We start from the raw sequence: 25164 nt of genomic DNA, 5'->3' as shown, positions 1-25164 counted from the left end.
ACCGCCGGAAGTCCCGCCCCCGCCAGGGAAACGCTTCCGCTGGCTCTCTTTACCGGTCAGAGGCGCCGTGGGCGGGACCGCGCCCTCTGCTGGTTCTCCCCCGGGGGCCTCAAATCCGGTGACTGAACCTTTCAGCCGAGGCGTGGCGTGCACGGCGTTCTATTTCGTTTGCAGCATAACTTCCCTCCAGCGGCAGCTTACACTCTCCAAATTTCCACCTACTGTTCTCAAAGCACACCGGCTTTCTGTGACTTCGTGGAATGCACTCTTGCCGTTCCCAGCAACCTAAAGACCAGCCTTCAAGGTCATCCCCCTTGAGAGGCCTTCCTGGAACCTCCTCCTCTCGTCCTCGAGATGGGGAATCTCACCTGTGCATCACCCCACCCCCATTCACCCGCCCCTACGCTCCATCCTTCTCTAGGAGCACCTCCCGCCTGCTGGTTCACCTTCCAGCTTCCCCTCACCGCACCAGCCCAGGTTCCTGCAGGGCAGGAGCTCGGGTTCATTCCTTTGACCTCCTCTCTCCAAACCCTCCAACCTTGCTCTCAGGTTCTGATGGGACATTATTTTTCTGGGAGCAAGAAGCCATGGCTTATATCAGATTTGGGTTCCTACCTTACCATGGCACACAGGATATACAGGGCACCAAGAAAGGAAGTCTTTCCCAATTCATAGCAAAGAGAACATTAATACTTAACATATTCTAAACAACATTCTGTAAATAAGGAAAAAGACCCAAGAAAGCCACACACATCATGTACAACATTCATTTTTAATGAATTTGATAGTCATGTGCAAATTCGAGCATTAAATACAAGAACTGATGTTTCTATAGAGCTGTGTCTATTTGAACAAAACCAGATTCTCAAAATACAGCATAAACCTGAACCAACTTGATTTTTCTTTTTTCTGCAAATTATAAAATTCTGATCAAATAAAATATAATCAAGTCCTTGCTTCCCTGTGTTCCCTTACATGCTCATGGAATGGTATCTTATGCCTGGCCACAGTTCCAAACAGTTCTTGATAGCTGGATTAAGTGGATTTATGTACACAGTACATAAAAATGTTTTACCCACAGAGCAAAAACTTGCCTCCTTTCTGGCATCTCTTTACAACCAGCAGAGATGCAACATTAAGTAAGGGTTTTTAACAAGAACCGGGTGTTGGAGAGAATGTTACAGTTCTTTTTCCCTGGAATGAAATGTGTTGCTCTGGATGATCCACCTGCCATGGTTACTAGAAGTAGATCAACACCTGAGGCATGTGCTCTGTTTGGAGTGCATCTATTTATATGAAGCTGCTCATGGGAGCTGGTGATTCGCCCTTATATGGATTTCACAGGTGGGAAAAGAGGTGTCACACCATTAGAGATTTTACCAATTGAAACAGAGTAGCTCAAGATTATATCACAACATCATTGTGAAACATCTAACTTTCTTAAGAAGGTTTAAGTTTATAATGTACTATCCCCTGCAGCTCAATATAAATAACCATTAACTTGTTTGTAGTAATACATGGAATCAGAATGGGTTTTCCAATCTGATTTAATCCCTGAGCAGCAATGTTGAAAATTAACTTTTTAAAAAGCCCAATAAAAAACTACCATTTTAAAACTCTACCAGAATATCAGTAGTAAACATATTTCTGTACGGAAACATTAAAGCTACTTAGAAGCTATTTACATTCATTTAAAAGCTATTTATCCCTTATTCCTGCTCAGAAAATCATATACAGCCCTGGCCAGTGCAGCTCCATTGGATGGAGCGTCATCCCATACACTGCAAGGTTGAGGGTTCGATTCCCAGTCTGAGAACATACCCAGGTTACGTGTTTAATTCCCCCATTGGGGTGTGTGCAGGAGGCAACCGATGATGTTTTGCTCTCATAGGGATGTTTCCCTATCTCTCTCTCCCCCTCTCCCTTACTCTCTCTCTAAAATCAATTTTAAAAAGCATGTCCTTAGGTGCAGATTAAAAAAAAATTTTTTTTTGTTTTTAAAGAAAAGAATATACATTTTCCAGAAACTCTTTAGGTACTTAAGTTGGACACATATATTCTAGGGGAATTTGTTGAGGGACATGATAAATCACCCAATTTTATACCAGCATGATGAATTTTTTCTTAAAAATACATTTTCTTTGACCAAGTCAGGCTAAACATCCTAGGCCTCTATTAAATAAATGAGAAAAATATACTTTAAAAACTTTCTGAAAAACTTTTCAGAAAATCAGCAACAGTAAAAACAAGTCAATGTAAGGAAGAACTAGCTACAAGTCTAAGTATTCAATAAGACAGGGTAGTCATTTTCAACCGCTGTGCTGCAAAAAATTTTAAAACAGGCCTATTTAGCCAGGGGCACTGATAAATAAATAACAATAGCCAACACAACAATAGCCGTCTGGTGTGAATGAATCAAAATTATACCTAACTTTTTGGTCAGATCGGCAAAAAAATATGTTTTTGATGTGCTACAGAATTTTAATAATTAGCTTATGTGTGCCATGAGATGAAAAAGGTTAAAAATCGCTGAGCTAGGATATATAGGATCCGTCAAATCCTATCTGGCCTAGACTTAAACATCTCAGAGAATTAAGTCACAAGTGCCCTGAACACTAGATAAAAGCTTGGCTGCTCGGGGCCACAGCGCGTGCGGAAGCCTGAGCACGTGATAGACGGGAATGGACGTGAGATGGGAACGGGGCTCCGGCAGGCTGGTCTCCGAGGAGAGCCCACTGGATCCACAGTGAAGAGACCATCACTGTCTCTGAAGGGTCTCTCAGCTCGGCCCCTTGCATATAAACTGCATGGTGAACTCTGTTAAGTAATGACCAAAACACTGCACACATGTAAGTACATTAAAAGGACTAAATCTTGGCTGCTTCTAGGACAAGACATTCATTTGCTTTTTTTTTATCATCCTCACCCGAGGACCTTTTCCCATTTTTTGTTCAGGTAGAGTGGGAGGGAGAGAGAGGAACAGAGAAAGAGAGAAACATCAATGTGAAAGGGACACATTGAGTGGTCGCCACCCGCACAACCAACCAGGGCCGGGAACAAACTGCAACCAAGGTACATGCCCTTAGCGGGAACTGAACCCGGGTCTCTCCGGACCGCAGGCCGACGCTCTAACCGCTGAGCCAAACCGGCCAGGGCGACATTCATTTGCTTTTGATAATTTAATAGCTAAGAACCTTTGATGTCTTTTCCGTTTTCAAAAAAGGAGAATAGGAAGAGATTGTGGAGTAGCTCTAATTCCCTCTGAGAAATGTACACACTAAGGGTTAGACTGATGACTGGTAGACTTAGGAAGTAACAAAGCCACATTGTTATCAAGTCCCAAAGAAGGAAAAAAGATAAAAAAGAATAAATGGCCTGGCTGGTGTGGCTCAGTGGCTGAGTGTCAACCCATGCACCAAGAGGTTGCCGGTTTGATTCCCGGTCAGGGCACATGCCCAGGTTGTGGGCCTGATCCCCAGTGAGGGGCATGGGGGAGGTGGCCAATCGATGTTCTCTCTCATCAATGTTTCTCTCTCTCTCCCCCTCTCCCTTCTTCTCTCTCTGATATCAATAAAGGGAAAAAACTAAAAAATAAACAAGGTGCTGAAATATAAACACCGGACGTGGTGGATGGAGGAGCTGATGCTGTCTGGTTCTCGGAACACTTGTCTCTCCCCACCACCCCAACAGCTCCCCCCGATCTGGGGCCCTGCCAAAAGAGAAACGGATGAAATGTAGCACAGTCATTTCTTATGCTCACATATTTATGGGCCCATACCACTGGGTATGCTAGAGGCCATCACCCTCCAAGATCAGTTTTCCACATTTATACCCAACATGATTCAGAAGATACAAATCAACCTCCACCCAGGAAACCTCCACATCTCCTGCACGGTCAGGAGAGGATACTGCCAGAGAAGCACCAGGGACGAAGACACACAGCTCAGCCACCTGCAGGTGCTCGCTTGCTGTCCTCTGCTTGGAGGCAGCAAGCATCCACACCCTGGGGAGGGGGTTCAGCGGGGGCGGCCAGCCCAGGAGGTAAGAGACAACCACACCTCTCTCTGGAAGCTTCTATAGATGTCACCCTCTTATGTTTTCTATTCAAAAACTTCGTACAGACAGACATTAAAATAGATCCAAGGACGACATCTGAGCTCTGACCTCCCATGGTCCCCTTCTGGAACACTTAGTCTGGAGATCTCAGGATTTGGTTGTACTCCATTCACATTAAAAAGCAGTAACAGCAAGGCAACAATTCATTGTATCACCGTGGGCTACACAGCTCTGGGTACTTTCATTTTCTCTAAACCTCACGACCCCAAGCCCATAAGTATTATCACTGCCTGTGGCACATGAGGACACTGAGGCTCAGAGGTTAACTACATCACCCAGTCACCCAGCAAGAACCAAAAGCATAATTTTGATGTTTCAAAGGAATAAATAAATGGTAGGTGCACATCTACATGGCTGTCTTTGTTTAAAGAAAGACACTTGCGAGCTCCAGGAAGTGAGGCACGTTCCACTATATTAAAACCTGCGGCTCTGTAGGTGCCAGGCTGAAGTCTGCTCTGAGGACGGCTGTGGTCCCAGCTGCCAGGCAGCGGTGGCTCAGTTTCTGGCGGTTCTCAGCTTCCTCCGGAAGTACTCCGGGGCGGCCTCGTACAGCCACTCGGCATCCACCACGCAGAGGTCTCGCATGTAGCACTTGTTGGTATGGAGCAGCTCAGTGTACACGACGCAGGCTGGCTTGCAGTGGAAGAGGACAGAAGAGGGGTGGATGGCCACCGGCTGGTGAGTGTCCGTGGTGGCGTAGGTACCATCTGGCTGAAGCTCAGCCGTGCTCATGAAGAGGCTGTGAGCCAGGCAGCGGCGGACAGTCTCCATGTCTCCGCGGGATGACATGATCGGCATTGACATCTGTTTCAGGAGGAAGCGAGAATTGGAAAAGGCCCCAAACATAAATGCTGCTCAGCACTGCATAGTATTTGGAGCAACTGCACCTAAAACGCAGCTCACACTCCAAGCCTAACAAAGTGGAAGTTGCCATTTGGAGGTGGTCTCCTCCAGTGCCTTAGAGATCAGCGTGGGCAGGGAAGAGGCTCGGTTGGAGGGTGGACTGAAAATAGGAAAACCACAGCCTGGGCGAGTAAGGACCAGGAGGGAGACAGTCATGTGAGGTGCCAAGGCACGGACAGGTTCGGTGACCCAGCACCTACCCCTTCGTGGAAGTTACATCACCATCTCACACACTGCTGCCGAACAATCTTCCTATAGCACGACTCCAGTCGTTCTTCCCCACTGAAGGCCTGCACTGTCCACGGCTCCTGGCAAAGCAGCGCAAGCTTCCGACTGTGAAGCCGGGAATGAGCGAGCCCTCCTGGGCACCCTGAGGCCCTCCAAACTCAACTGCCTTCTCCTTCGTAGGCCCGTTCCATGAGGGTGCCTTCACACACACCCCACTAGGAGACACGGCACCCCTCAGCTCCACAGTGGAAGTGTCGGTCGTCAGTCCCTGACCCCCACCCTTGCTGAGCGGGTCACGTCACCTTACACCCCAGGCCACAGCTGAACCAACCAGTGGCATGCACTTGCCTGACCACGCTGACCAGAATCCTCCCTGCCAGGCGTTTGGAGTCTGAACACGGGAATCTGAGCAATCCCTGTTAGTGTGTCTGGGGGGCCAGGGAAAGCAGTCGCCCGTGCTGAGGCAGGTGAGAAGGGGAAGGAGGCATGCAGACAGCAGCCAAAGCAAGAGTGCAAGCAGGGCCAGAGAAAGCTGCCCTTGCTCCTGGTGGCCGCCTCCGGTTCTCATCCGGTCCTGGGGGGCTGGGCTATTTCCTGCCCACAGGTTTCCAGAGATTCCTCTTTATCGCCCGTTTTCCCCTTTAGGGTGGCTCCGGGTGGTTTGTTCTTTGCAATCAGCGGATCTGGCCTGATGAAGACACTGTCTCATCTGTCAGGATGTAGCTCAGTAACACCACATCCAGGAAGCCCCGAGTCCTAGCGAACTGGTGGTTTCTCCTTCCGGGCTGCCAGCTGTACCACTGGCTATGTGAGTGGAGGCAAATACTTAACTTCCTTAGGTTCTAGTGTCATGATTGGTGAAATGGGAATATACACAGAATTAACCTTATAGGGGTGAAGTGAGGATTTCAAATAAGGCAATCATGTGAGAAGTGTTTAGAACAGGGCCTTATTAAGGACGTCATCAACAATTTTTATAGTTATTATAATCATAATTATTATTGGCTCCTCGCATGAGTTATATGTGTACATAAGTAAGATTGCCCCTCCGGAGTGTTGCTGATGCCACAGTCCTGGTGGAGCTGTAACTCCAGGACCGTGACAGTGATTGGCACAGCAAGAGGGCGGTCAGCCACAAAAGCTTCTCCAGGCAGAACCCACAGAGCAACCCACTGGTACTGTCATGAATATGCTGAGAAACTCACAAAGCTGAGATGGTCTTGCAGGCAAACTGTTCAAGTGCAAGAGCGGTTTAGAAAAACAAGTAAAATTCAGAACACAACAGGCTACTATGAAAAGAAATAGCACTGGTGTTAACAATGGGCCACTGGCATCAGACATGGGCCAGGCGAGTCTCGTAGGAACGTGCAGACAGTCTGCACTGAGGGGCTGTCTCAGAAGAGGCCTGACACACACAGACATTCACCAGAGATGTTTATGCAGTGAAAGTGGGCACCAGGCCACAAACACATACGTCGAAGGATGGTCATTATGAATAACCCAGACGGCCACCACTGGGGGCTTGGTTAAGTACCATGTAACGGATACAACAGAATGCTATGAGGTCACTAAAAAGAATGAGACAGACACATGTAGTCACTGAAACACAGCCACACACACTAAGTATTCAAGACATATACCAAATGGAAAAAAGCAAGCTGCAAAACAAAGTGTATATCATATTTACTTTCCGAAGAAAATTTTATGTATCCTCATGTATGTACACACACACACACACACACAATTCTAGAAGGATCTACACCAGACTGTTAATGTTCTGAAATGTTCTGCATTATATATCACTATTTTCTACATTGTATCACTTTGCAACAATTATACACTACCTATGTAATCTGAAAAGAATAAAGATATTCCTACTAAAAAAAAAATCTTCGACAATTCTACTAACATTGGAAAATACTTTTATGGTTCACAGAAGCTGAATATAAATTATTCATACAATGTAACTAAGTATGTAGAAAACTTTAAAAGCAGAGCTATAAAAAAACAGACTAAAATGGTCAGAGATGAAATTAGGGGTAATTTTTACTTTCTTCCTTATTTAAAAAATTTACTGCAACAAAAGTTTCTTTTGTAATCACTAGTTATAAGCAATTAAAATTTTTCCACCTACAATGAGGTATCACTTCACACCTGTCAGAATGGCCACCCTCAACAAATCATCAAACAAGTAAGTGCTGGTGAGGGTGTGGAGAAAAGGGGACTCTAGTACACTGCTGGTGAGAATGCAGACTGGTGCAGCCACTATGGAAAACAATGTGGTGTTACCTCAAAAAATTAAAAATTGAACTGCCATTTGACCCACTGATCCCACTTCTAGGGATATACCCTAAGAAGCCTGAAACACCAATCAGGGAGAATATATGTACCCCCACGTTCATAGCAGCACTATTTATAATAGCTAAGATCTGGAAACAGCCCAAATGTCCATCAGTAGACGAATGGATAAAAAAGCTGTGGTACACATACACAATGGAGTACTATGCAGCTGTAAGAAAGAAAGATCTCTTATCCTTTGAGACGACATGAAGGGACCTAGAAAGTATTATGCTAAGCGAAACAAGCCAAACAGAGAAAGATAAGTATCATATAATCTCACTTACTTGTGGAATATAATGAACATAACAGTCTGAGGAATGGGGTAGTCCCAGAGACGTGGAAGTGGGGTACAGACTGACAATCCCCAGAAGAGGAGGTGGGAGGGGAGAGAGAAACCACAGAACTTATATGCATGTATGCATGAACAATGGACATGGACAACAAAGTGGGGACCGGGGGGGGGGGGGATCAGTGGAGGAAAAGGAGAAACATCTGCAACAAAAATAAATAATTAAAAAAGAAATTTTTTTCCACCTAGAAAAAAGCGACAGCTTAGTAGGAAGAATACCTTTAAGCAGATATCTCTCAGCTGTGCTCTGACTTCAGCTACGAGCATCATATTCTTGCTGTTGACAAAATTCTCTTTGCACCAATCCTGAATAGGAGAAACAGAGATATAATCCTTTCATTTCTATAGTGAAAATAATATAATTTTTATTATTTCAGAGAGAGGAAAGGAAAGGGAGAGACAGAAACATCAATCAGCTGCCTCCTACACACTCCCCACTACAAACCAAGCCTGCAACCCAAGCATGTTCCCTGACCAGGAATTGAACCTGAGACCTCCTGGTACATGGGACGACTCTCAACCAACTGAGCAACACCGGCCAGACAAAATAATATAATTTTTAGAACATAGTTGAATTTGGAGGAAAAACTTCAGTTGCCCAAAATATAGAAAAATATCTTTACTAAAGAGGGGGGTGGTGGGGGAGAGAGAAACCACAGAACTTATATGCATGTATGCATGAACAGTGGACATGGACAACAAACTGGGGAAAGGGCAGGGAGGGAGGGGGAGGGGGGAATCAGTGGGGGAAAAAGGAGAAACATCTGTAACAAAAATTAATAAAAAAGAAAAAAAGAAAAACATCTTTACAGCAAAGCATAAACCATAAGGAGGAATATTAATTTAATTTAAACTAAAGTAAAACTAAAAATTTTCTTATGTCAAATCATTATGAAAAATGTTATGCACTGAGATGTTTGCATTACTATACCCGATAAAATACCTCCAGAATGTATTAAAAATGGAGAAAAGATGCCCTGGCTGGATAGCTCAGTTGGTTAGAGCATTGTCCCCATACATCAAGGTTGTGGGTTCGATCCCCAGTCAGGGCACATACAAAAATCAAGTAATGAATGCATAAATAAGGAGAACAACAAATCAATGTTTCCCTCTCTCTCTCTCCCACTCCTTCCTCTCTCTCTCTAAAAATCAATCAATAAATTTTGTTTAAAAAAGAACTTCCTATAAATCAGAAAAAGAGCAACAGTCCAGTAGAAAATGGACAAAGGCTATGAACAGACAACTCAGATCTACTAGAAATGACCAGTAACCAATAAACTTGCATAAGGATTTTCAGCCCTAGCCAGTTTGGCTCTGTGGTTAGAATGTCGGCCCTCAGACCGAAGGGTCCTGTGTTTGATTCCCGGTCAAGGGCGTGTACCTGGTTTGCAGGCTTGATCCCCAGCCCTGGTCAGGGTTGTGCAGGAGCCAACCAATCGATGTGTCTCTCTCACATCGATGTTTCTCTCTCTCTCTCCCCCTACCTCCCTTCCACTCTATCAAAAAATCAATGAAAAAATGCCCTCAGGTGAGATTAACAACTACAAAACAAAGATTTTCAGTCTCTTGAGGAATCAAGGCAAAGTAGTTTAAACAGCTAAGAAACTATTTCCCATCCATTAACTTGGTAAAAACTAAAGTCATTTCAACTAAGCATTGGAGAGCGCTGGAGATAATGGTGGAAATGGAAACTCTTACACATCGCTAAGGGGTGTATAAAGAGGTGCTGACAACTTTGGGGAGCCACATGCTAGCCTGGTAAAGCTGGGTGCAGCTACCCAGGACCAGCAGGTCCACTTCAGAGTGTTGGCCCAGAGAAATACTCCCCCTGTGCACAAGGAGACCCACACAGACATTCGCTGTGGGGCTGAAAGTGGAAACAAGCTGCAGATATCTGCAGAAGCTGAGGTTCGCAGACGTGAAGTGAAAGCACGCTGCCTCCGTGGGAACACTCCAACCTCGGACCCTGGCTCCACGGGAGAAAGGACTAGGGTAGCGGCAGTGCTGGCTTTAGCTGTATAAAATCTACAGCATTTTATGTCCTTAAAAGTAAATCGAGACAAACAGAGCACCATGTTAACAACTGCTCGAAGTGGGCGCTGGCTTTTATTTTTTTTAAGAATCGACTGCATTATAACCAATGGACATAGATAGCAATGCTGGCGGGGGGAATGGGGAGGAGGGTGCAGTGGGGGAAAAAGGAAACACATCTGTAACGAAAATAAATTAATGAATAAAAAAATATTTTTTTCTTTATTGCTTTGAGAGAGAGAGGAAGGGAGAGAGAAAGAGAGAAACACTGATGAGACAGAACATCGATTGGCCACCTCCTTACTGGGGATTTGGCCCACAACCTGGACGTGTCCTGACCGGGAATTGAACTGGCGACCTCTTGGTGCATGGGTCAATGCTCAACCACTGAGCCACACTGGCTAGGCATTAAAAAAAATTTTTTTTAAAGAATTGACTGCATTAAAATACAGACCAAGTTAAAGCACGCACCCTGTGGCACAATTACTGATTATAATGACACATGAAACAATATATTGCCATTCTCCATCTTGGTCCAAAGAACTAAAATATTATGCAAGCAAAAACTACTACAAAATTAGGGGCAGGTGGGAAAAATCCATTCTGCAGCTAAGAAACTGGTTACTAACTACTGAACTAACTTTCCCACAGTAAGTACAAGTTACACACAAGCACAGCAAAGACTGAAATCACATTTCTTCCCTGGTACTGGCCTTGCACACAGATGTTTCTGAAATGACAGCCAACATTCTTTTCACGGCTCTTTAGATGATTCAGCCAAAGAAGGAAGGTCCACATGTCCAAAAAGAGGTCTCACTTGAGAAAAGGTACGAGCCGAGGCTCACCTTATTCCCGCCTATGTTTCTGAAGGTCCGGTAGATGTTGAGCAGGGTGACGTGGTCACCCTCGCTGGATATGAACTTCTTCCGGACGCCCTGCACCTCGTCCCGCCGGGAGGGTGGGTTGTAGAGAACGCTGTCCACGGACAGCAGGGAGACAATGGTCAGGATCTCCTCCGTACAGTGGAATTTGGGGGATAGGAGGATGGTCTGCAAATCAAAATTAAAAACTGAGTTAACCACAATTCTTCCTAGCTCCAAATACAGTATTTCTGTATACTGCTTTGCAGCTTCCCTTCTAAGGCGTTAAAGGGCAGGTGTTTCTAAAACCATGACTGTGTGTTAATGTTACTTGACTTGTTTGTAAAACAAACGATTGCCTTCCCTGCAGGATTCCAAATTCCTTGTGGGTAGGGCTCATGACGTAATATGAGTTCTAATCCCACACAGAACATAAACCAGGGTTAGACACAAAGTTGGAAGGGACAGTTACTCAGGAAGAAAGTGAAGATGCATCTAGAAGCACTGGGTTAGTCTGCTTTGGGATGGCTAACCTGTAACGTATAGAAAGGGGACTGAAGAGAGGGCATCATTTACTTTGGCAAATTTGGGTTCTAAGGGAAATGCTGCCATCTTTCTTCCCATTGGAGTCAGGGTAAGCTGGCCATCCTTGTGTTCAAGAGCACCTAACAGGTCCAGCTGGGCAATGGCCGCCTGAACGTGATCTAAAGAAACAGAGACATAAAAAGGAGCCAAGAAAATCAAAAAGAGAAGTTGTGACTTGTTCAGTATTTCCAGGAGCTTCTGATAACTTGACAACGGATCGAACCGCAGCAAAGATTACAACCACCATGGTCCCCAGGACATACTTTCAAAGCTGTTAATGACATCGCTGTCTTCAGTTCAATTCCCCTTTCAAGGAATGGGCTGTAATTTGACAATATGTACGTCAATTTTGAACCCAGCAACGTTACACTTAAGAATTTCACCCACGCCCTGGCCGGTTTGGCTCAGCGGTTAGAGCATCGGCCTGCGGTCCGGAGAGACCCGGGTTCGGTTCCCGCTAAGGGCATGTACCTCGGTTGCAGTTTGTCCCCGGCCCTGGTTGGGTGTGCGGGTGGCAGCCACTCGATGTGTTCCTTTCACATCGATGTTTCTCTCTCTCTCTCTCTCTCTCTCTCTCTTCCTCTCTCTCCCTCCCGCTCTGTCTGTATAAAAAATGGAAAAACGTCCTCGGATGAGGATAAAAAAAAAAAAAAAAAAAAAAAAAAAAAAGAATTTCACCCACAAAGAAAAAATATAAAATTAAATAAAGAAATGAATTAAAAGAATCTCACCCTCAGACACACTCAGACACTGTACAGGGACCTGTATCCCAGAAGCACACATGACAGCGGAGACGCCAGGGCCCCTGGTGAGAAGGCCACCATTCACTATTCACTCTTTACACTTTACGAATTTTGAACCATGCAAATGCATTACCTACTAAAGAATACAAAAGCACTCCTAAGATGTAATACATACATACACACTGAGAGGAAATGACCTGTAACACATATTAGGTGCAAAAAGCAACGTGCACACGCCTCCGTCAACAGGAGAACGGCGAGGTGCCCTTTGCTTCCTTCACAGAATGGAACAGCATTCGGTGGTGAAAACACATCAACACACCCTTACAAAACAGAACAAATAAAAAGGGAAAGTCACTGAAGACATGTTTCGACACAGAAACATGCAAATGAAAACAACACGTTTGGGGATACACGCCCACAGAGGGGCACGTGACGGAAAAGCAAGGGGACTGCCGACAAACGTGGGAGGCGGTTACCTCGAGGGAGGGGGAGGAACGAGTGCACCAGGGAGGGTCCGGGGCTTCGAGGGCGCTGCTAAGGGGTGCACGGGGCTGGTTCCACACTCCTACCTTGCGTGTATGTTCTCCCTTTGTGTGTAGGAAGTTAGCAATGAAAAAGATACAATTTTTTCTCTTTTCTTTTTTTGCTTTTTTTAAAATTGTGTCTATCTGAGATAATGGATGCTAACTGAACTTACAAGTAGTAATTGTTTCATAATCTGTGTAAGGCAAATTATTAGCTGTTCACCTTAAACAGATACAGTGATGTATGTTAATTATATCTCAAAACTGGAAAAAAAATAAGTGAACAGTGCACACTGTGTACTGCTGTGTGTCTGAAGAGACTGCATACACTTGCACAAGCAGAGATTTTCTCTAGAAGACAACTAGAAAATGGTCACAGTGGTTGTTTTAGGGACAGGAAACTAAGAACCTGAAGATCAGGGGTGGGACCCTTGTATACCCATCAATTTTTACTTAAAAACCAACAAAAAACAATTACATTTCTTCACTTAATAGAGAGGCAAAAAAAGAAAAGCAAAATCACGTATTGAAGAGACATCATGTGCTAAAACTACCCTTGTTAGGAAAATCCCTATTACATCTTCCTCCATGGAGAGATCAGTAAGGGCAGAAACTGATCAAATTCCAGTCAAAAAAGCAAAGAAACGTGATCTTTTCAGTCCTTTTGCCGGCAGAGTACAATTCTGTTAGGTTCCTGCAGAGCCCTGGGACGCCGACTCCTTTCAGTGGTCCCGGTGGTCGAGCAGCCCACTGTGCCTGTACGAAGCCACGTTTCCGCCCGGGACGGCGCTGGTGGCCCCACTCTCTCCATCCATGGTTCTCAGACACTTCTCTGATGCTAACGTTCCCCACCAGTTTCCAAAGGAGACCTCTAAGATACTTTTGAGAGTCCATTTGCTGTTGTTTGTCTACCTGTACAGCTGCCACTCCACTGAAGATTCCACTCACCTGGAGATGGCTTGGACATGAAGTCGAAGGTGAGCACGTTGGGGACTTTCATTGCCAGGAGCTGCAGCATCACGCTCGCCAGGTTACACCTATGAGAACGAGAGATGTGTTGTTCGTGCTCCCTGACCCTCCAGCCAGGGAGTCAGAACCATCCACTGAGGCGTGTCAGTGAGAACTGCAGCTCGAGACCTGAGCAAGCAGGAGAGGGAGCTGGGGACCAAGGGCAGGGGTGTGGGAGCACCTCGGGCCCACCTTTGGATCTCTGGCACAGTCATCTTCTCAAACTTCTCAAACTCATCCTCCGTGTAGAGCCGGTAACAGATGCCACTGTCCTCTCTGCCAGCTCGTCCTGTGCGTTGCCAGGCCTGGGTCTTTGACACCCGCTGCACAGCTAACACCTCCAGGCCACTGTCTGGAGGGAGAAGGGCCACATTAGTGCTTCACTCATCACATAAACTGTTTCTACAGTGTGGACAAAAAGAAGCATTCCCGAGAACACCAGTGTTCCCTTGTGCAGTATATGAGTCCACAAAATTCAAGGCTAAATCCAAAAGCACAAAACCAGACTGTTCTACAGTGAAACAAGGGCGTGTAGTGGACACTGTAGGAAATCTATTGTTAAACATCAGGAAAAATTCATGCTTCTATCAGGGGGCCAGGTTGGTCACTTTCAGGTCTGGCTTAGATCATAGGGTGATAACCATGCCAGTTAGCCGGGACTTGGGCTTTCAGTGATAGAACCAGGACAGTCTCGAACTGGCTGGTTTGGCTCAGCGGTTAGAGCATTGGCCCGTGGACCAAAGCGTCTCGGGTTCGATTCTGGTCAAGGGAATGTACCTCGGTTGTGGTTCGGTCCTGGGCCCTGGTGAGGGGGTCGTACAGGAGGAAACCAGTCAATGTGTCTCTCTCACATCGATGTTTCTCTCTCTCTCTCTCCCCCTCCCTCCTACTCTATCTGAAGATAAAAATGGAAAAAAGTATCCTCGGGTGAAGTTTTAAAAACAAACAAAAACAGGACATCTCTGGCAACTAAGATGGTTGTCACTCAATGACTCAGAAATGAAACGCCTCCAGTCCCTGTATACTGTACCCTCCCTCCCAGCTCTATTGTAAACGAGACAAAGTGATGCTATCAAGGAGTGAGACACATTTTCTTGACAAAGGTGTACTCTGTGCCAGGCCCTGGAGAACCAAGCCCTTTCCCACATTATCACTGAGGCTCTGGCCAGTTTGGCTCAGCGGTTAGAGCGTCGGCCTGCGGTCCGGAGAGACCCGGGTTCGGTTCCCGCTAAGGGCACGTACTTCGGTTGCGGTTTGTCCCCGGCCTTGGTTGGTCGTGCGGGTGGCAGCCACTCGATGTGTCCCTTCATATCGATGTTTCTCACTCTCTCTCCCTTCCTCTCTATCCCTCCCACTCTATCTGTACAAAAAATGGAAAAAATATCCTCGGGTGAGGATAAAAAAAAAAAAAAAAAAGATATACCCACATTATCACTGAGGGATACACAGGTCAAAGTCAGGGGCTTAGTAGTGCATTTCAATTAAATGAATGGGAGTGATCATTTCAGCTGCCTCCAATCCTCTGTAGGAAAAAGCAAGGTATAAAACAGACACAAAGAAAGGTAACTGAAGCAAGCTTCCCATTGAACATTTCAGGAAACAGCCAGTGCCCACCTGGCCTAGGTAATCCTGGGAAACCTGGGGCATGACCTGGCCGTGCTCAGTACTACTTCTGAGAGCCTCTGATGTGCTTCCATTCTCACTCGGATTCTGACAGCGTTTCAGACGCCTCTCTGTTCCCTAGTTTGTTACACCCACCTTCTCTTTCCACCCTGCCTTCCTGTCTCCCATACCGCCTCAGGTCTCCTTTCCAGAGCTGCTTCCGGACTGTCTCACTCTGGGTGCCAGCCACCCAAATCTCAGTTACAGACATGACATGCTCATTTGGGGGAAAGTGTGGGACTACAGGAAACTCAGTGGTTGCTCACTACACAGAGAAGAGACATTTACGAGCTACACATTCTCACCAGGGTTATACTTCTTTGCTTTAACCATGCCCGTGTCAACTACATATTTTATTCCTGTAATGGTTATGGAGGTTTCAGCGATGTTGGTTGAAATGATCACTTTGCGATAACCCTAAAAGGAGGAAGAAAACCAAAAAGCCGTATGACATAATATGATTCAGAAGACATAAAACATATTCCTTACCATTAATTCCCGTAATTCACTTATGATCAAGAAAAGATGACTTTGTTATTAATGACAGTTTTAAAAAAATTTTTTCTTTGCTGATTTTTTTTGAGACAGGAAGGAAAAGGGAGTGAGAGACAGAAACATCGATGAGAGAAAACATTGACTGGCCACCTCATACATGCCCCCCACTGAGGACCGGGCCCACACTGGGCATGTGCCCTGACCAGGAATCTAACTGGCAACATCTGGGTGCATGGGTTGACGCTCAACCACTGAGCCACACCGACTGGGCATAATGACAGTTATTAACACTGACAGTGGATCATAAAACTGGGTGGGAGAGAAGGGATGGGACGTTCCAGTCTTAAAGCTCAGTTTGAGGTGATGAGATGTGGTGAAACAGGACAAGACTCAGCAGCAGCTAAATGTGGCTGGAAGCCTGGCGCTGCCAGTTACCTACCGAGTGCCCCTTGATCAACTGTTACTTCCCTTCTCTGGGCCTCAGTGTTTGTAACATGGGATCACAGCCTTACCCTGCCAGTTCTCGAGACAATGAGAGACTGTACGTAAAATGTCAGCACAGTGCCTGGCACAGTGTGGACCCCAATAAATGCTGCTATGGGCAAATGCAGCTTGTTAGGTTGGACCTTGGAACGGTCCCTTATTTACCCTCCAGCTTTGCCTTGGCACTCTCCCTCACCCTACAACAGTTCCCTGTTCTCACCAAGAGAGAGCCGCATCTGTAGCTGCACATTCCGTTCCTGCAGTATCTGGTGCCCGAGCATCCCGTCCCACACACCTGATCTGGGGTCTGGTGGCAGGGATACCTACAGGCCCCACTGGTGGATCCGTCTGTGTGCCCAGGGATGGGGCTGGATGAGGAGGTGGTGCACTCACCTTTGGGGCCCCCTGGAAGACACGGAGCTGTTGGGCATAGGGCAGGGAGGCGTACAGAGGAAGGACCAACATGGAGGGGCAGCCGTCTGGGAGGTGCTTTGCAATGTCTCGACAGGTCTTGCTCATTGCTTCAATTTCCTCCTGACCAGTGAGGAACACCAGGATGTCCTGAGAAGAAGGTGCTTCCTATACAAAAGTTAAAGTGGGATTACTCGGCATTAATAGAAGTCGTTCACCTAGCAAAGGGAAAAACATCCAAGTGTTAACAACACACTCCTCCATTTGGTCTTCTTGGAAGTCTGTTCAGGTATACTTGTAAAGTACTTGATGACAAAATAATTGAAAAAATATTTAGTAATAATATGTGAGAATATGTATATATGTAAATACATATTTATGTGTGTGTACATTTTTAGCCCACTATTAACAGGACAAGTGTTCAGAGGTACACACACACAGGACAAAATCTAAAACAGTCAAAATACCGTCAGTGGGAGGACTCATCAAAGCTAGCATGCACCCTGAACGCACCACTCATGAAAAAGTCTCACCTCAGCTTGACTTTTAGAAGTTAAACAAGGAAGACTGACCTTTTTCTCCAAATACTATCAAGATGACAATAAAGGCATAAGCCTAGAAAGACAAAGACAACAGGAGAAAATACTAGATTAGAAGTGTCAACCCACTTTTGAAAGACGGAAGAGATGGGGGAAGGTGGGCGTGACCAGCTGGGCGGAGGAAATTCCAACCTGGGTGTCTGATAACGGGAAAGTGACAAGAGATGCACCAATTTCCCTGGAGAAGCCAGAAAGGCGTGGGACTTGGGTGCAATGCAGAGGTGGATGTGGGAAGGTGAAAACCCAGGGATCAGCTCAAAGTCTGAGTACAGTGTGGGTAAATCCCCCAGGTCCCCTCCTCTACCCAATGCAGCCAGGAAACTGGGAAGACATGGGGGCTCGAATGGGACTCAACACAGGAGGATGGTAAAGGAAAGAGCCAGGATGACAGCTACACAGAGGCCCTGCAGAGCAGCATGAAGGACTCTGGGAAAAGTGGAACATGTTTGACCACATAACTAATATCCATGATTGGCCTATGACAGACGCTGTACCACTTGGGAAAAAATTAGCCAAACATACCTAGAAAACATACAACTGTGTGTACCAGGAACGAGGCACTGAGATGGGGCATGCCAGCAAGGCAGGGACAGGATCCTGCAAATACTGACAGACTATGTTGAAAGGATGACGGAGAGAAGCAAGAGGTGGAGGAGGGGTATTTCTACATCCTCGGTAAGAATTAACACATAATACCTAATGTCAGTAAGTCAAAAAATAGCAATATAAACAGGTTATTTTGGAAATAGGAAGGTAATATTCAGGGGAAACAGCGAAGAAGCTGAAAGTGGTTACTCTAAAGCGCAGGAATCTGGGATGGGAAGTAAAAGTAACTGCTGTCTTTTATGAGCCTTTTAGAATTAACTACTTAACTCTTAAAACTTCAAACTATACACACGGCACTTGGATTAAAATGGAAATTAATTTTTATTTTTTATTTATTTATTTATTTTTATCCTCACCCGAGGACATTTTTGCATTTATTTTCAGAAAGAGCAGGGAGGGCGAGAGCGAGAAAGAGAAACGTCGACGTGAAAGGGACACATCGAGTGGCTGCCACCCACACGACCCCATCCAGGGCCAGGGACAAACTGCAACCAAGATACATGCCCTTAGCGGGAACCGAACCCGGGTCTCTCTGGACCGCAGGCCGACGCTCTAACCGCTGAGCCAAACCGGCCAGGGCATAAAATGAAAATTAATTTTTAAAAGTGTGCTCTAGATTTTTTTTCAGAAAGCTAGTGAGTGGGAAGGTAAAAACAGTCAATTGTATACAAATTACACAAACAAAATTGAGGTGATTTACTCACTCAAATTTTAAGTAAATGTTTAAAAAAATGAGAAGAGATTTTGAAATGTTTCCCTAATACAGTTTTGTAGGGTTTTTTTTTTTTTAAGAAAACTAAACTGGGACCCATTATTAGGTGAATACTAACTTCTTTTAATATGAGGAAGAAAATGCCAGAAAAGATGCATGTGGTGCAGGAGGCAGTGTTTCATAGGACTTATTTCAGTGTACTAGATGGCAACATAAAACGTGCTTCCGCCCTGGCCGGTGTGGCTCAGCAGTTAAGAGTGTTGGCCCGCACACCAAATGGTCAAAGATTGGATTCCCGGGCAAGGGTACGTACCTGGGTTGCAGGTTTGATCCCTGGCCCTGATAGGGGCATGTTCTGAAGGCAACCAATCGATGTGTGTCTCACACTGATGTTTCTCTCTACCCACTGCCCCTCCTTCCACTCTCTCTAAAAAAGCAATGGGAAAAATATCCTAGGGTGAGGATTAACAGAAAGAAAGAAAGAAAGAAAGAAAGAAAGAAAGGAAGGAAGGAAGGAAGGAAGGAAGGAAGGAAGGAAGGAAGGAAGGAGCTTTTCACTGGGGAGTATGATGAAAAAAAAAAAAGTGTTTGCAAGCCACTGCTCTAACCTATGGAAGTTTTCTGGCTCAGCTGAGGAAAGATGCTGGTCAGAGTTAACTTAATTTTAGAGAAAATGAGATACCCAAAACAAAGGATACCACTCTGGACACAGTCAGTAAATTCCTGACTCACCTTACTGACACGGCTCACCAAGCTGTTTCACTCAGTAGCTTTCTTTTCAAGGCTGACTACGCTATCAACTGTACAGCAAAGCAGACCTTTTCTGGAGCTGGCGCCCACCCCATACCTGGTGAATCTGGAAGACGGAGACAAGGGCGGCGTGCAGGTAATCCTGCTGAGGTTGCTTGGTGTAGAAAACCTGGATCGGATGCTGCCGACCCTCCAGGTAGAGGACAGGGGCTCCATTGAAATACTGCGAGAACAGGTCCACGTCCATCGTAGCCGACATCACAATCACCTGGGTGCGAGATGGAAGACGAAGATGGCAATAAACACTGTGACAGCCCTTCTTTGTCCCTCCCGAGCTCTAAAAGCAGATGATGACGCCTGTGCCACTCCCATTACAGAGGTTAACTGTCCGCGGCTCTGAAGCAGAATGGACAGGGAGGACACGCTGAGGACGACACGCAGGCCTCCTTCCTGAAGTGCGGCACCTACTTTAAGAGGCAGCTTCCCCAGCTCCTTTCGCCTCCTCTGTGCAGCCTTCACCACTCCGAAGAGCACATCTGTGTGGACAGTCCTTTCGTGGGCTTCATCCAAAATGACACAGCTGTACTTCCGAAGCAGAGAGTCTGAAATCGCTTCCCGCAGAAGCATGCCATCTGTCAGGAACTTGATCCTGGTGTCTTCTGAGGTGACATCATCGAAGCGCACTGTGTAACCAACCTGTGCAGGGAAATTATTCATTCATCAAACGCCTGTTGCACACCTACTATGTAACTGGCACTGCGCTATTGCAGTGAACAAGACCAACACCAACCCTGCCCTGCTCCCTCAGCAGCAGGCAGGCTGGTGCTGACACAGACGCAGCACGTGCACCTTTAACTGCAAATATAATGAGTGTGACCAAGAATGTTAAACTAGCCTCCTACCCCCAGCTGCTTAACAGTTTCAAGCGAAGCTTATGTATAGATATGAAAAGATGTCCATGTTTTCAAGTGAAATGCATAAACAGACATACACAAATATGACTTACACACAGTTCTGGGACTCATTCTCAATACCCACATATATGCTAGAAAAATACTTACAATTTTTCTAGAGAGACAGAGAGATAAGAGATTTAACAGAGGTTATTGATGCCTTAAAAATGCTCAAGGAGCCCGGTTGGTGTGGCTCAGTGGTTGAGCGAGGACCCATGCACCAAGTGGTTGCCAGTTCAATTCCCAGTCAGGGCACATGGCCAGGTTGTGGGCCCGATCCCCAGTGGGGGGCATGCAAGAGGCGGTCAATTGATGTTCTCTCTCATTGATGTTTCTCTCTCTCTCTCTCTCAAATCAATAAAGAAAAAAAAATTTTTTTAAATACTCAAGGAAAAAAACTAATTTATCCAACTAGCCAACAGATTTTGAAAGCAAAGCAAATGGGACCGATAGCCTGCCAGACCCTCTGATCTCTTAGGAACTGGTAAAGATCTCTGAGAATTGCCTAAACAACTGTGGCAAGAAAGTAGCTCACTACATATAAGGAGTCTTGCTCAGAAAAATAAAAGGCAGGGGAGAGAGAAATGTTGGTAAAGAAGGAAATTAGGTACCAGCTTCCCAAGTTCAGTTCTCTTCTCATCTGAGACTCTAGTAGCAAGAGAGATGGCAGCCACTCGCCGAGGCTGGGTCACAGCAATGATGCCCTGGCGGCTAATCCCCCCTTCATAGAGGTACTGAGGGATCTGAGTGGTCTTCCCGGAGCCAGTTTCCCCTAGGAAAGAAAAAGTTACACTTAAATGCAAATTGAAACAATTTTCACCTGACAAATGTATCAAAGTCGGAAGAAAAAGATAAAAGAAAATATGCTGGTAAAGCCACAGGAAACCCGGTACTCACAAATATTGGTGGAGTGTTCATTGGGATTGTTTCTCAGAAGGCCAAATTATATCAGACAAAAATCTTTAAAATGTTTATACCCTTTGCCCAGCCGGTGTGGCTCAGTGGTTGAGCGTCGACCCATGCACCAAGGGGTCCCGGTTCGATTCCTGATCAAGGCACATGCTCAGGTTGTGGGCCGGATCCCCAGTGGGGGGCATGCAGGAGGCGGCCAATTGATGTTCTCTCTCATCGATGTTTCTATCTCTCTCTCCCTTCCTCTTTCTCTAAAATCAATGAAGAAAAAATAAATAAGTAAATAAAATAAAATGTTTATTCCCTTTAACCCACAATTCCACTTGCAGGAACTGATTCTAAATATATCACTCAAGATGGACATATGGCTTCAAAGATGTTTTATTCAACTGGAAACAATATAAATGTTCAACAATAGGTATAATAAAAACATGAAATACAACTGAACTTTTCAAAAGAATAAGTAAGATTTATACGTTCTCACATGAAGAGACATCCATTCATACACTGCAGCCATAACAAACTCCTCACCATTCACTAGGCTCTGCCCTTGCCTGCACGATCACGAAGTACCTGCTGTCGTGGTGTCTGCCTGGCACACTGCAGGATGAGCTGGACCTAAACTCTCTCCCCGGGGACTGCACTGGCAGCCTCCGTTGTACTCCTCAGTGCCTTGTTCGTCTCTCTTCTAGCTGACTAACCTATATTGTCCAGAAGTGTTTAAATGTTTCTATCCTCCTCCAATCCCAGAAGCTTCTGGAGGTCTGTCTCTTCCATGGACTTGAGCACCCTACATAGTTAGCACCCATTGTTATTTTCTCCCTCGTGGGTACCTATTTAGAAGAAGTCAGCCAACCTGTGCATCTCTCCCCTCTGCTACAACTACATCTCTCTGACCCTCACATTCCTACAGTCCCATTATTCTTCCATTTTCTTCGCTCCGACTGCTTATCCTTCCTGATCTAGCCAAGATCATGGACTAAGAATGTGATTATTCCACACTTCTCCTGCTCAATCCACCAGGCAAAACCCAAAACCTGGATTAATGTCTCCCTATCCATCTCTTCTTGCTCCTACACCAGGCAACTGAACACTGGTAAAGCAAAATAACCCAATTCTGCAGATGAAGACCTGAGTTCGTAGTGGGGCCAACTGCACCTGGGCACCAGCACTACCATAGATCCTTATCTTGTTTTTGCAGCCTGTCTTCTGTCCTCATCCTCTCCAAAAGCCTACTTGAGGCCCTGAAAGCTCCATTCTCAGTTGAGCTCCTGCACCTAGTTCATAGGAAAAGACACATTCTCAAATGTGCTCTCTCTCTACCTCCCCTGGAAGCTCTTCTGCCATCACATCCATGCTCATCTCCTTTCTCCAGCTCCCCCAGCCTCTTGGACACCCTTCATCATATGAAAGACCAATCCTGCTTCTAGCCCTTGTTGCCAAGTGCCCCCTTACCCATGACCCCTGAGCTCAGCTCTACTAGTGCCCACTTTCCACCTTCAGCCTCCCTCTCTACCGAGTTCTTCTGCTCAACCTATTAATACATACTTGCAAGTTCCTGTCGGCCCCCTCTTTTTTCCTCAAAACAGAAGCCTGCTCCCACTGCCTTCATTTACTCCTCTGTGCAACAACAAATCAGCTCCTACCCCACAACTCGGCTGAAATAGCGCTCAGTGGGTCCACAATCAATACAAATCCAGTGGGCATTGGGGGGTCCATATATTATTGGACCTCACTGCTGCATCTGTTCACTCCCCTCTTCCTATAATTCCTTTGACTACAGACTCTCCTGGGTCTCCTTCCCTTCTTTGGAGGCTCATCCTCTGGGTCCTTCAGAAGCTCCTCTGACTTAAATGTTTAGGATCAAAGCCCCTGGTAATCAGCGCCCAGTTCACAACTCTGCCTTTCAATTCATGCGCCAGAAACTACTGCTTCTGGTCAGACCGGACTGTTTCTCTCCTGCACTCCGTCTCTCACGCAGCAGGCTCTCCCCTTGGCACAGAATGCCCTCCCTTGGGGACCGCCTCCCCTGCTGCCTCCTCCCAGGCTGGCTCAGATCAACCCTTCTAAGTTCCCAAAGTCCCTGGTATGCCCCTCTACCCTTTCACGCGGAAGGTCTTTCCCGAACATCTCGGCCACTCCCACGGGGCCGGGAGCACCTCCAGGGCAGGGCTGCCCGACTCCTTCGAGGCCCCTCTCCGGGCCTGGCACAGAAAAGGCAGTCAGGCCCCGCCGGTGTGGCTCGTGGTTGAGCATGGACCCACGCACCAAGTGGTGGCCGGTTCGATTCCCGGTCAGAGCACATGCCCAGGTTGTGGGCCCGATCCCCGGTGGGGGGCATGCAGGAGGCGGCCAGTCGATGTTCTCTCTCGTCGATGTTTCTCTCTCTCCCCCGCTCCCTTCCTCTCTCTCTCTCTAAAATCAATAAAGAAAAATATTTTTTAAAAAAAAGGAAGAAGAAAAAGAAAAGGCAGTCAGGTTTGTTGTAGAAACAAATGAAAGAGGGTGAGAGACGCCTGGGGAAAACTGTGCTCGCAGAGCCCGGGGCCGAGAGCAAGGAAAGGCCTGGCCGCGCGGCCACTCACCGATGAGGATGGCGCTGTCCAGGTTTCGGAGCTGGGCCAACAGCTGCCCGCGCGCCTGGAAGATGGGCAGGCTCCGGCGCTGCAGCTCCACAGCCTCGGGGTAGGGGCTGGCTGAGGGCTGGGCCAGGGGCGGCTGCCGCCGCCGGCCGCCTCCGCCGCCGCCGCCGCCTGCACCCAGCAGCATGACCACTCGCCTCGCGGGAGGGTAGGACCCGGCGTGGCTCGGGGGCCCAGAGCCCTGCCGGAATCTCTTAGCTGAAGGGAAGCCCGCCTCCTCGGGCATGTCGGGAGAGCGCAGCGACGGCGGCGCGAGGGCGGGCGGCTCCTGCAGCTCCCGGGAGCACACGGCTGGCACGCGCCGCCCCTTCCCGCCACGTGCTAGTGGCTCCCGGCGACCACCGAAGACCTCACGGCCTCCCCTGGCCCTTAGGAAAGGGACTACAACTCCCAGCATGCGCTGGGAGCTAGGGAAGGCTTCTACTTCCTGAAGGCCGGGAGAGCACCGTCGGAGGTGCAACAGGAAAAAGGTCTGGAGTGACAACAGTGAAAGACGGGGTATACCGTTCCACGGGACCTTAACCTTAAGCGATCGCCCAGTTTTAGTGTACTGGTACTGCACATGTGTTTCCCTTTCTCTGCCCACAATAATACTCGCTTTTCACGGAAAAGTGCTTAATTTTTTTTTTAAATCAACTAGGAATACACAAATAGTTGCATTATCGAATCCTCTAAACAATGTATATTATTATATAGTAGATATTATCCCCAATTTACAGATGAAGAAACTGAGCCTCTAAGATCGAGGTCATTCATTCGTCACAAAATCAGAATGTTGAAAAGAGTATTCGTGATCATCGTGCGTTGCAGAAGAGGAAAGCGTTGTATGATGTAGTCTCTAATAATCATATGTTCTTCTTGGAAAACGACTATCCGATGGAGTGGTCTGCTCTTGTAACACAAGCAGGGAAGAGGGAGTTTAATGGAACAATTGTCTTACCCTTCTTTCCCCCAAATATTCCTACAGTGCTTCCCAACCCCCATAACACAAACAGCAATCAATGAAGATTCAGAACTCCAGCAGGGAAACGAGGTTAAAACTAGTTTTTACCTCCCCTTCTAAATTCAAAGCTCTTGGATGATTTTCTAATTCGCCACAAAAAGACTGGCAAAAGGACCCCTTTGCTCTGTATACAGGAAATTATTTACAAAGAATTGGCCATAAGTTTCAACCTACATTAAGGACTTCCTGCATTCCTCTTAAGTTCATTTCCATGAAACACATTATTTATGAACCTGTTAAAAATTC

The 25164-nt window shown here is 46.4% G+C and overlaps 1 protein-coding gene across 1 annotated transcript; it reads right to left on the bottom strand.

Annotated features, from left to right (window-relative positions):
* Positions 1-3588: 3588 nt before the first annotated feature.
* On the bottom strand, positions 3589-24329 carry DHX33 (DEAH-box helicase 33). Its single transcript, XM_036268360.1, has 12 exons — positions 23859-24329; positions 20973-21133; positions 19877-20104; positions 19506-19676; positions 16724-16909; positions 15658-15769; positions 13883-14042; positions 13631-13719; positions 11404-11531; positions 10813-11016; positions 8156-8242; positions 3589-4920 (listed from the first exon to the last, which is right to left on the bottom strand). The coding sequence occupies exons 1-12, from the start codon at positions 24310-24312 to the stop codon at positions 4612-4614; spliced, it is 2289 nt and encodes a 762-aa protein (XP_036124253.1). The 5' UTR covers positions 24313-24329; the 3' UTR covers positions 3589-4611.
* Positions 24330-25164: the final 835 nt, after the last annotated feature.

The sequence above is a fragment of the Molossus molossus genome, unplaced genomic scaffold, assembly GCF_014108415.1.
Source record: "Molossus molossus isolate mMolMol1 unplaced genomic scaffold, mMolMol1.p scaffold_m16_p_19, whole genome shotgun sequence".
Classification (NCBI taxonomy): domain Eukaryota; kingdom Metazoa; phylum Chordata; class Mammalia; order Chiroptera; family Molossidae; genus Molossus; species Molossus molossus.
This window is presented reverse-complemented; position numbering and strand designations above follow the sequence as displayed.